This window comes from Notamacropus eugenii, chromosome 2, assembly GCF_028372415.1.
Source record: "Notamacropus eugenii isolate mMacEug1 chromosome 2, mMacEug1.pri_v2, whole genome shotgun sequence".
Taxonomy (NCBI): Eukaryota; Metazoa; Chordata; class Mammalia; order Diprotodontia; family Macropodidae; genus Notamacropus; species Notamacropus eugenii.
In genome coordinates, this window is record NC_092873.1 from 291,478,025 (window position 1) to 291,491,105 (window position 13,081).

The 13,081-nt window shown below is 36.8% G+C and overlaps 1 protein-coding gene across 3 annotated transcripts in view; it reads left to right on the top strand.

Moving 5' to 3' along the window:
* The window catches only part of CTTNBP2NL (CTTNBP2 N-terminal like), a 75,201-nt gene that overhangs the window by 17,900 nt on the left and 44,220 nt on the right, over positions 1-13,081 (top strand). For all 3 annotated transcript variants that reach the window (XM_072644354.1, XM_072644352.1, XM_072644353.1), the window contains one exon: positions 11,759-11,866. In XM_072644354.1, the coding sequence (XP_072500455.1) occupies positions 11,768-11,866 (99 nt within the window). In that variant the 5' untranslated portion in view covers positions 11,759-11,767. The remainder of the gene's footprint in view (positions 1-11,758; positions 11,867-13,081) is intronic.

Here is a 13,081-nt window from a genome sequence, read left to right on the forward strand (position 1 = left end):
CTAGTCACTGTACTAAGTACCCTACAAATGCTATTTCCTTTGAAATTGTTGCTGACCAGTAGCCAGAATCTGAAACAATTGATCTGGAACCAATTTGGAACAATTCTCAAAAAATTATCAAATTGTGTAAACTTGATCCAGCAATACCACTGTTATATCTACACCCCAAAGAGACCAAAGCAAGAGGAAAAAGACATATGTGTGTGTGCGCATGCACACACATGTGTAGCAGCTCTTTTTATGATGGTAAAGAACTAAAAATCAAAGTGGAGACGGTGCACTCAATTGGTAAATGAATGTGATAGAATACTGTTATGCTGTAAGAAAAGATGAAGGATATGATTTCAGAGAAATCTGGGAAAACATATCAACTGATGCAGAATGAAATGAGCAGAAACAGGAGAACAATTTATATAATTGCAGCCATATAATAAAGAAACAATGAATCACTTAGGAACACTCATCAACATAAGGACCAACCATTATTCTAGTGATTCGTGGTGAAATATGGCACGCCTACCTCCTAATAGAGAGTGATGGACTCCATGTCCTGCAGCACAGCCCTGACCATATAGCTGCCCTGCTTAACAACTCTGAGGTACTCCCTATAGCCTAGAGAGAATACAATTTAAACTTCTTAACCTAGAACCTAAGACCCTCCATAATCTGGCTTCCATCTACCTTTCCATCCTTATTTCTTACTCTTCTCCTTCAAAACTATATTACAGCCAAACTAGACCGATAACTGTTCTTGAATTTGATATTCCACCTCCTGCTTTTATATATTCACATAAGATATTCCCCATGCTTAAAGTATATTTTCTCCTTATCTTGCTTGTCAGGATCCTTGGTTTCTTTTTATTATTGTTATTAAATTATATTTATTTGCAAGTGAAAAGCCATGTCTCCTTCCCAAACTCTCTTCTCCCTTGCTGCCCCCCATTGAAAAAACAAGAAAAACAAAAACTCTGTTACAGATATATATATTCAAGCAAAACAAATTCCCACCTTGTCCATGTTCCAAAAAAAATCTTAATCTACATGGAGTCCGTTGTTTGCATAATTTAATAATTTTTTGAGAATTGTTCCAGATTGGTTTCTGGAATGGCTACACAGATTCATTAAAGTACCTATTTTCCTATAGCTCCTCCAGCATTTGTTGATTTCCTTTTTTTAATTTCAGTTTTGTTAAGGTGTAAAACAGAACCTCAGAGTTGTTTTAATTTGAATTTCTCTAATTATTAGTGGTTTAGACCAGTAATAATGTCTTCTTTCAGGGATCAACTTAGATACCACCTCCTCTGTGAAACTTTTCCTGATTTCTTTCTCCTCCTTCAAGTTTCTCCATTTTCCTCACTGTTTTTTACATTTTACCTCTACCCTGCCCTCCCCCCAATAGTATAAAAGTTCCTTACGGGTAAATATTGTTTTCTTTTTGTCTTTTTGTCCCTAGCACCTTACACATAGTAAATAATTAACAAATGTTAGTCAAATGGAATGCACTACTCTGTCTGTGATTTAGCCAGAGAAGAGCACAAGAACACTGTCCTCCCTCATCCTGGATGCTGTTCTGCCATTCAAAAAAATTAAGTCCTGTGACTTTACATGTATTCCCATTAAATTTCATCTTCTTAGGTTCAGCATATTATTTTTTTGGACCACAATTCTGCCATTCAAAATATTAGCTACCACTCTCAGTTCTGTGACATCTGTAAATGTGCTCTGTGCCTCCATCTAAGTCATTGATAAAATGTTGATTAGAGCAGGATCAAGGACAGAGGTCTTTGAAATTGACATCGATTGATTTACCACCATTCTCTAAGGCTAGCTTTTCATCTCTTTCCAAAATTATCTAACTATATATCCTACAAAGAATCCACATTGTGTCAGACTTTGTTATATACTATGCTGAAATCCAGAACTGCTGAGTCTGCATTACTCCCTGAACTAATAGCCTTGCTCCTCCCCTCCAAAAAAAGAAAAGAAAAAAGGAAAGGAAGAAAGAAAACCAAAAACAAAGAAATTGAGAGGCATGACATGTTATTGATGAACCCACACTGACTGAAAGTAATTACCCTCCTCTTTTCTAAGGACTCTAAAGCAATTCCTTTAAATAATTTGATTAGAAAATGAAATCCAGACCACTAGTGTATAGGCTGAAAGTAAAATTTCTTTCCCTTCTTGAAAATCCAGACAAGATTTATCTCTCCCCTGTTGCATTTATATAGTGCTTGGGGCAGCTAGGTGGTGCAATGGATAGAGCACCAGTGCAGGAGTCAGGAAGACCTGAGTTCAAATCTCACCTCAGTCACTTGACACTCACTAGATGTGTGACCTTGGGCAAGTCACTTAACCTCAACTGCCTCATCAGGGATCATCTCCAGTCATCCTGATGAATATCTGGTCACTGGATTCAGATGGCTGTGGAGGAGAAGTGAGGCTGGTGACCTGCACAGCCCTCCCTCACTCAAAACAAAGTCAAGTGCAAGTCTTGTCATCATTTCTCTGATGGCATGGTGTTCCTCAGCAACGAAGGACAAACATACACACACATACTATATAGTGCTTATAAGTTTACAGAGAACTTCATATCTGTTCATTTATTTAATCCTCACAACAACTCTGTAAGGTAAATGTTTCTATCCCTATTATACAGATACAGAAACTGAGACTGAAAGGTCAGATGACTTGTCCAGGGTCTTTCTAAGGTCACTGATTGTGGCTTAGCAACATGTGTCAGTTGAATGAACATCATGTTTCAGTTAGGTACTCTCTACCTTGGGTTTTAAGTCTCTGTTCATTTTTTCTATGCTTCCAAGTTTGAAAATTTTCTCCTTGATGAGAAAAAGAAAATACAATGATGGAAGCACCTTATACTATCTCTTTTTGGTTTTTTAATTTAATTTTTTTCATTATGAACTCCAAAAAAATGAGCATTTCTATATACCAAGTAGAATACAAAAAGAGGAATTGTCTATGAAGCCATAAATCTGTTTTTTCTGAACCTCTTGGATTTTCTTAAAAGTCTATGACAACTTCAGCTTGTTATTTTCAGACTGTCCTTGTTTAGGCTTCTTTCTGAACTGCCTCCTCTTCTCTTCAGTGGATTTGTGAACTTTCAGAGATGTTTACATGGCCTTCCGCTTTTTCTTTTCATCTTTTTCGGGGGAATGGACATTCCTATTACTATCACTCTTCCCCACTCTCCCAACCAAAAAAGAGGGGGGATGCCCCTTGTAACAAATAATCATAGTCCAGCAAAAACAAATTTACACGGTGGCCATATCCAGGAACGTATGTCTCTGCTCTACACTTTGACTCTATCAGTTATTAGTAAATAGATGGCATACTTCATCCTATGTCTTCTGGGGATGTGGTTGATCATTGATTATTTTGATCGTAGATTAGTCTTTCAAAGTTGTTTTTCTTTACAATGTTATTATTATTGGATTAATTGTTCTCCTAGTTTTGCTCATTTCACTTTGCATCAGCTCTGACATAATCTCTTTCATATTCTTAAAGCAGAGTAATATTTTATTCCATGCACATACCACAATTTGTTCGGCCATTACCTGGCAGATGAGAACACTCTAAATTTCCATATCTTTTCTTTTCTCTTTTAAATGTCCTCTTCAGGATCAGGGAGTTTGTTTTACTTATGATTGTTTTCTTCCCAGAATTATACTCTCTCTTAACCAACACTTTCCATGTCTTTTTTCCTATTGAATTTGGTGTGTTTATACACCTCACTCAGTATCCGTGTTCAACCTTCTTTTGTCTGGTTCAGATAAAAGAATGAAATTCACTTGATGCTAACTCTCCCACATTCCTTTTTCCATATGTATACTTTTCTCACACAGGAGAAAAAGTAAGCAAGTTCCAACTCCCTTTTTCTAACATTCTACACAAGTATGTTCCTTTTAAATTCTCTTTTATTTCTCCTCGTTACTTCCTAACAACAGAACTAATCCCCCTCTCTACTTTTATTTATCTCCCTTCATACCTTTTGAAGACATAAAGGTTCTCAAAAGACCCTAGTTTTTACTCCCCCATTAGAGTGTTGGAACTGTGTCATCAGAATGCAAGAGACCTCAGTAACCACATGCTTGAGGTTTCCTGGGATGATCATTGCAAAGAATGCAGGAATTGCTGAAGGTTAAAGAGAAATAATTTCTGGGTAATTAACAATCATTTTTATTAATTATGACTAGCAAGTAATTAATAAAAGGGTCATTTGGCTGTCTCTCCTAAACTAAAGATCCCTTATGGAACCCACTCAGTTCTTACATGCTGTTGTTGGAATACTGTGTGTTCCTGAGGGTGGAAAATCAACTCTTCACTGGTTAACAAGTAATGAGAGAATGAATATTATAATGAGAGGTGGACTTATTCTGAGAAGGGTCTGGGGGAGGTGATCTTAAACACTCAGGACAAAGACACTTATCTATACTTATACCACCCACTCTCTGATAATCTAGACACAACAGGGAATCCATTTCCACTCAGATTTATCTGACTAAAACACAATGGACAGGAATTCACCAATTCACCTAGACTAGAATTTCTTTACCTTTTGATCAGATCTAAAGTTTTCCTGTTGAATAAGTTTCACCCAAGATTTCATCTCATTACCAACTCTGTACTTCAAAGACTGTCTGAATAGCCTACAGGGGTTGATTTCTAAATGAGGAAATAGAAGGAAAAACCTTAGTCCTAATTCAATAATAGGTTATTATTATGAGAAAGAAATAATCCTTTCTCTCTCCTTCTTTCTTCCAGAGTGGAGCCTTCCACTCTTTTTGCCTCTGGATAACAGAGCAGGCTACAGGTCTCCATACTGCAAGGCTTCCAGCATGTTTGCCTGTGCAGAGTCCCTGGCTTTCCTGGAAGATCTTGTTTCCTATTGCTCATAGGCTTCCATTTAACATTTTGTGTAGAGTTCTAGGGTGCAATTAGTCACTTACTTAAATTACTTATTGAATTTCTTCATCATTATGTTTGATGTCTTTTTCAGGTTGCTGGAACAAGGGTATGAGAGCTATTGAGTTAGGCATCTTAGCCACAAGTCTCCTATCTTGTCTCTTTAATCTGTTACTGTCATTTCATCCACCCCACAAAAAGTGCCTCAGTTTTTACCAAATATTCAAAGCAAAGATGTCATGGAAAATACACCTCTCTTAATACCTGATAAACACTAAAAAGGCAGACCATGGCAGCTACCAGGGGAGCTTATCTTTTTGTTCATTTTCATATTCTACTTGTTTCTTTCTTCATCTCTCACTTCCTGCAACATCTTCCTTTATGTGACCTAAAACTTCTAATTCTCAGTCATTCACATATCTGTGACTGAAAAAATGGCAAAATGGCCTTGTAATTTTCTTTCATTACATCACTGCCTTCTCTGAAGCCTTGTACTGTTCACTTATTTCTTGAGGCCAAGTTCAAATCCTATCTTTGAAGCTTACTGGCTTTTTGTCCCTGGGCAAGTCACTTAGATGCTATGTACCTCAGACAACTCCTTAGGACTTACCTACTAAGATGCAGATGGTTTTCATTTTGTCAGTGGAGGCACTTCTCACACCAGGATTTCCTCACACAAAATTTTAGCCTTTCTTATGAGACCTTAGTACTCTTGGTTTCATCTTCAGTTACCTGCCCTCTCATATCTCTTCTTCTAGTCTTTTTAAAATCTGAATTTGTTAATGAGCTACCTATTCTATTTGTTCAAACATTTCATTCTTTTTAGACAACTTGAACTTTTCTCCTTACATTCTAATTTGGAGAGCCTTCCATCCCCCTTGAGTCACCTTCTGTTGGAGCATCTCAGGATGTAGGTTCCTACCAATGTAATTTCTGAACTCTTAAAAACTACTCTATGAATAGCAGACTGGGATATTCACTTCCTTTTCTGTCCCTCACAGTCATAACCACATGCCAGACATTGGGGATACAAAGACTAAGAGTAGCCCCTTCCTGCTAGGAAATTACTTATTCACACATGGAACTGACCAACTAAGAGAAGTGGCTGATTCTTAGCTAAGTCAAACAAATTTTGATGGCAGCTATGTTTTCTTTTCCTTTTGACATTCTTTAGCTTATTAGACGTTTATTCAAATGTATATTATCTTACATTGATTTTTTAAGTTCATACCTGAAATTAAAATTTCAGTTTGTAGGCTATTAGGATTAAAGAATTTTTTTAAAATCTGAGACACAATTTTGGTTTAGAATACTTTGTTATGAAAACAGAAAAGAAAACCAAGTATATAGTTCAACACTTCACATTTATAAATAAATAACTGGGGGATAGTTGGTGACTCATTAGCATCAGTCAAAACTGAGAAGTTGAGAGTGGGTTTTTTTGAGGGGATGTTTTTTTGGTTTGTTTTTTTTAATATAAAAATTTTCCATACACTAATTTGGTAGTCTCAAAGTTCCCTTGTAGCTATGGTATTTTGCTTCCTGAGCACATCACAACAGTCATGGTCATTCAAACAAAAATACGTTTGTCTAATTTGTCTGTCCTGGTTCATTTTTACTTAAATTTTAAAGTATTTTTAATGACAGTAGTTTTTTTAAAATCAGAATGGTTTTAAAAATTATTCCTACCTGACTATACCTATAAAAAGGAAAATGATCTTTCAGGTATTTCACTTATTCATTAAATATTTATTAAGCACCTACTGTGTACTAGCCTCTATGTGCTGGGGATACAAAAAAAAAAGAGAGAGAGACAATCCCTGCCCTCAAGAAGTTTATGCTCTAATGGAGGAGACAGCAAACAAATATACCTACATATATATGTATATGTATACATACATACATATGTACATATACACACACATATATATATGGTGAACAGAAAATGATTAACAGAGAGAAGGCACTGGAATTAAGTAGGAAAACCTAATTTAGATGTCTTTTTCATGAAGTTTAGTCACAAGAGGTAGAAGAGAAATAGGATGATAACTGCCATGAAAGTATCATATTTAACATTATTTCTACTAGAGGTCTGGCTGATTTCTTACTTCTTGTCAGTATCAAAACTATGGTTTTCCAAAAGAATTAGAAAAAATGAAATCTGACATTTATCAGGTTGCCAGATTTTGTTTGGTATAGTTTTGTTGGACAGTAAAATTATTTGAAGTGTTGAACATTCTTATAACCATGCTGGCAGCCTTTTAAAAAAATAACCTATTTTCCCTTGAATTTGAACCAAAACCACATTAGATTACATTTCCCCTTCAGAAGCTTTTGTTTTGCTTTGTTTTAAGCTATAAGGTTTTCCCAGTTGTTGAGTCCAGTACCAAGCCAAGACTATCATTGCTGTCCTAAAAGTTCCATTTTATATCTTTACCATTTTTCATTTACATTTAAGCAGGACATACATTTTAATGTAGAGCTACAGTATGTTCATATTAGAGTCAAAGATACAGTATTCTGTAAGGGCATAAAATCCATACTTTTGAAATGAAATTCTTATAGTTTCATTTTGCATAAAGGGAGACAAACTACAAAAAATGCAATACAAGTCGGATGATTCTTGAGTTTACACCGTGTTCCTTTAAGAAGTCTTTTTCTTAACCAATTTTCTTAACCAGTTAGAACCATTCAGTAGTGTAGAGAAGGCAGAGAGGTACCTCTTCATTGGAGGGATTCCAGGAAAGACTGGCAGCTGTGTTATAGAGGGAATTCTTGTGAAAGTATGCATTGGCCTCTGAGGGTCTTTCCAACACAGAATTTTTGTGATTCCTCTTATGTCATGTTTCTGTTACATTTTTTCACACACATACTAAGACCAAATGAGGTCACGTTAAGTTATAGCAGAGTATTCCAGATGTTGAAACTTGTATGCATAAGAGGTCTCCATAATACATAAATAACAAGCAAGACTATTGCTATCCTTGTCCTTCTACAAAGATTGTTATTCTTTCTGGCTTAAGGCAGCACTGGTTTATGACTAAGTGACTCTGGTGATTGTAAGAAATGTACTTCTTCCTTTCATAAAAGGAAAAATGAAACAGCTTTGATATTTTTATGATCTGAGTTCTTTATAAAATCTGGACTCTAGCAAATTATATTTCATTCATATGTAATTGAATAATAGATTTTAGAACTGGAAAAGATCTTGGAATTTATCACTAATCCCCTAATTTTAAAGATAAGGAAAATGAGGTACTGAGGGGGTTGTGTGACATGTCTAGGTTGGTAACTGAGCCTAGACTAGGACCTAGATTCCCCAGCTCCTAGTCCATTGACTGTCCCCTTCAAGGTAAAGGTACTTATAGAAGATAGAATAGTAACTTATATTATATACTGCTATACATTTTACAATGCACTTTCCTCGCAACAACCTTCAGAATTAAGTACTGTGGTGGATATTATTATCTTCATTTTACAGATTAAGAAATCAAACCCAGAGAGTTTGAGTTTCTTGCCTATAATCACAGGTTCAAACAGATTTTTCTGCTAAGTCCAGTTTCATTTGAAAATGGTTGGTTCATGTAGAAATCCTTGATCACCAGATGTATTCCTGCTGTCTTAATACTTATATAGTCAATTGATGGGTCTGTAGTGATTGTTCCATAAATTCAGTCGCAAGTATAAGACCCGGTCTCTTCCCTCTTAGAGTTTATGATGTTGTTGGTAAAATAAGACATGTCCATATACGTAAAAATTAGATAGTGGTGGCTCCAGGTCTGGTTCAGTGTTTTACTGTGTTCAATGTAGATTGCTTCCAATCCTTACCATATGTGGTATTTACCCATATAAGAATCAATGGAAGCTCATTCCTAGGATCATAGATCTCATCTTCCCTAGTCTTGTTACAATTTCCTTAGGAGTCACTATAATGCCCAGGACCCCACCCCAGCTCTGCCACACACTAGCTGTGTAACTGTGTACTAGTCATTTCACCACACATCTGAATCTGTGTCATCATCTATTAAGTGAAACTATTTTTAAAACCTCCAGTTTAAAAACCTTGGAGAGGTTTTAGTGACTTGTGTAAGAGCACACAGCTAATTGCAGCCAAGCAATTACTTGAGGCAGACCTTTTGATTTTCAGTTCTATTGATCCCAATTTGTTGGATTCTGCACCTACAGCAAAACTTCTCACGATGCACTGTATTGTCTAATATAGTCTCATAGCATAAGGTTCTGCATTTCTTACAAATTCTATATAAAATGGATGATTCATTCATTCATATTCTCCTCAACTTAATGCGAAGAGTCATATTAAGGAGTCCATGAAATCTTTTTGTGAACCCCTTAAAGGCACATTAGAATGCAGCTGTTTGTGAATTACTGAAGGATATGTGAACAAAGTAAGGCTGTGTTGCAGTTTAAAGCAAACTATTATGGGAAAGCCAATTAATAATTGAAAAAGGAGAGTGAAGGAGGAAAAAGACAAAAGTTTACTCTTCCATCTCCTAAAGTAAACTATCTAACCTAAAGAGGGCCCCTCACAAGTGTATTATAGTCTGTGTGTAGTTTGTGGGAAATTAGTCTTGTGGAAAGTATCAAATGTCTGCTGTACAAGATGCCATTCAGCACATTTCAAAAGGTTAAGTCAAATAAGTGGGATTGGTCATAAAGTCCCTTGAAAGCATAAGCATTGTGTATTTATTTATGCCTGTGATTAAGTTTCTGTCACTCTTTGCAATGTTATGTTATAATATTTGGCAGCTGCCCCAAGTAGATAGTTTGAAAAAGTAGTTAAAGAAAGTGGTCCTCCTTGCCAGGGCTACTCCTTCTACATGCATCCTTGACCATTTCCCTCCCATTTTCTCCAGCAGGATGACCCCTTCATCATCCCCACTCTCTAATAACTACTCTCTCCCCATCTCCTGAGTCTTTCCCTGCTGCATACAAATCTGCCTCATTCTTAAAAACCCTCACTTGAACCTACCATCCCTTCTAGCTGTTGTCATCCAAATCTCCTGCACTTCTGAACTAACCTCCCTGAAAAAGCTTTCTATACTCAGTGCCTTCATTTCCTGTTCCAAACCTTGTGTAATCTGAGTTCTGACCAGCACATTCAACTGAAACTGCTCTCCCCCAAGTAACAATCTCTTAATTGCCAAATCTAGAGGCCCTTTCTCAATCCTTGTCCTTCTTGACCTCTCTGAATCCACTGACCTTCTCCTGGATACTCTTTCCTCTGAGTTTCTATTACAATGCCCTCTCTTCATCATCCTCCAACCTGACTGAATGTTCTTTCTTAGTCTCCTTTGCTGGATATTCATCTGTATCATGCCCACTACCTTTGGGTGTCCCTATGGCTGTATCCTGAGTCCTCTTCTCATTTTTCTTTACAGTTTCTCACTTATCAATTTCATCAGTTCCCAATGGCTCAGTTTCTATGTAAGTGATTCCTAGATCTACGTATCCAGTTTTAGTCTCTCCCCTCAGCTCCAGTCCTGAATCACTTATTGTGTGATGTCTTATTGATCACTTACTGGACCTTTCAAAATTGGATGTGTCCTTTGGGCATCTCAAACTCTGAAGAAACGAAACTGAGCTCATTATCTTCCTCCCAAACCAGTCCTCCTAGTCACCCAGCCTCAGAACCTCAGTATCATCTCAACTCCTCACTCATACCATATAGCCAATTATTTACCAAATCTTGTCGTTTCTTCCTTAACATCTTCCTTCCTTTCTGTTTATTCACACAGACACCACCCTAATTTAGGTCCTCATTGCCTCTTATCTGGATTTACTGCAGTAGCCTCATAATTGATCTTCTTTCCTAAGCCTCTTCCAATTCCAAACAATAGTCCACACAGCTATCAAAATGATTTTGCCAAAGTATAGGTCTGACCTATCTACTCAATATACTTCTGTGGCTCCCTTTATTCCCAGCACCAAGTGTAAAGCCCTTTGTTTGGCATTTAAAATTCTTCACAACCTCAATTTTTCCTTCGTTTCCAATCCTCTTATATTCTGCGGCCCTCTAGGCCCTGTGTGTTCTAGCCTTACAGACCCATTTGCTGTTTCTTGCACATAGCACTCCATCTCCCGTCTGTTTTTGTATTTGCTGTACCCAACTTGGAACACTCTTCTTCCTCACCTCTACTTCTTAGCATCTTGGCTTTCTTCAAGATTCTGCTCAAGCAATACCTTTTGGAGGAGGCCTTTCCCTTTGCCTTCCATCTATTATTTATGTATCTTTCATGTACCTATTTATGTACATTTAATCTCCATTACAATGTAGACTTTTTAAGGACAGGGATATTTTTGTTTTGTTTGTTTTTCCTAGCACTTACTACAATGTCTGGCACATAATAAGAGTTTAAAAAATGCTTTTTGATTGATTGATTGGAAAGAAATATTTGTCCTTTTTTTTTATTAGGGTATCTGGCTCCACTTAACATCTACCACCCAGTTTCCATCACTAGATTTTCATCATATCCAGACACTGCTTAAAATGAATAAGCTATTATCTAGAGCTTTAAAAAATCACCTTTAAAAAGAGATTTTAGTGTCTATCCAGATCACTGAAGATGTGTTATCTATATACATTTTAGGGAGGAAAAACTTTTTAAAATTGTCATTGTAAGCAGTTTTGGATTTTGAAGAAAGTACATTTTCTTCTTTGTTACTGTATAGTCTTTGATTAAAACCAGAAGCCATTCATTGCTGTTTCCAAATTAAATGTACTGTTTTCCTCTTAAAGCATTTTATATCATCATTGTTGTTCTTTTAGGGTTTTTTTTTTTAACCATGCTGATTACCCTAATAGTTGTCTTTATTTTAGGCATTCAGGATGAATCTGGAAAAACTCAGCAAACCCGAGCTCTTGACCCTCTTCAGCATTCTAGAAGGCGAGCTAGAAGCAAGGGATCTTGTCATTGAAGCTTTAAAGGTATGATCTGAGCACTGAAGGAAAGGTGTGATTCTTTTTTCTGGCCTGGCCCAGTGATAGTGATCTAGTTAACCCAAATATCTGTGTGTTATAGAGCCCCTAGTGAAGTTGATGATGAGAAAAGTGGGACACATGGCCATCTCTGGGATGTGACTGCAAGAACCCCGACCCATTTCTTAATCTACTCAATGGCTAATTTCTGAAATTCTACCTAGAGTTTCATTCCTTTTTTTAAAGCTTTGATCCCTACTAAAAAACCTCTCCACCTGGGAGGAGACAATACTTCAGTCTGTTATTAGTTTTTTATGTTCTGTCGATGGGTTTTTAGATATTTTCTGAGCTCATGTTTTAATAATAGTAAGTAGAAAGTCTGAGTGAATGGGGTGATTACCCAAGGGCAAGTGGGTAAAGGGAAAAGCAATAAATCAAGGAAAAATTAAAAAGGAAAAGAAGATAGAGATGCCAAACACAAAAACTTTCCACTTTGTGTTATGCCTAGCCCTACCAGTGTCCTTTAAGGGGAAGGGGAGGAGGGAATAAACATTATTTAGTACCTACTACGTGCAGGGCAGCTTGCTAAGCACTTTATAAATGTTTATCTCATTTGACTCTCACAACAACCCTGGGAGGTAGGTGCTGTTTTTTTACCCTTTATACTCATTTTACACTTGAGGAAATTGAGGCAGACAGAAGTTTAATGAATTGCCTAAGGATGCACAATTGGCAAGTGCCAGGTCTTCCTATTTCCAGGCCCAGCACTTTATCTGTTGTGCCACCAGCTGCCTTATTGGGACAATATTTCTTAAGTAACTCAGTTCAGTTCATCACTTAGGGGAAAGAGCTGGATTTATAGTCCAAGGTCCTACAGAGCTTGCATTTCAGATTCCCTTCCCTTGGCTGTCATCTTGAGTACAAAGTGTCACAGACTTAGGCCCGGAATGGATCATCTGGGTTACTGCCCTCATTTGAAAGAAGAGAAAACTAGAGGTAAGGTCACGTGACTTAACCCAGGGTTACAGTTTGTATACTCGGCAGAGAGAGCATTTGAACTCGAGTCCTCTGACTCAAAATCCTAGCAGTGCCTTCCATTTCTAAACTGTGTGAAATTTATAATGACTATAATGACCTGTAAATTATTATTAAAAGCTGTGTGAAAATCAGGTTGTCACAATGCTGCAGTTAATTTTAATGTAGCCAAAATTATTTTCATTAAGT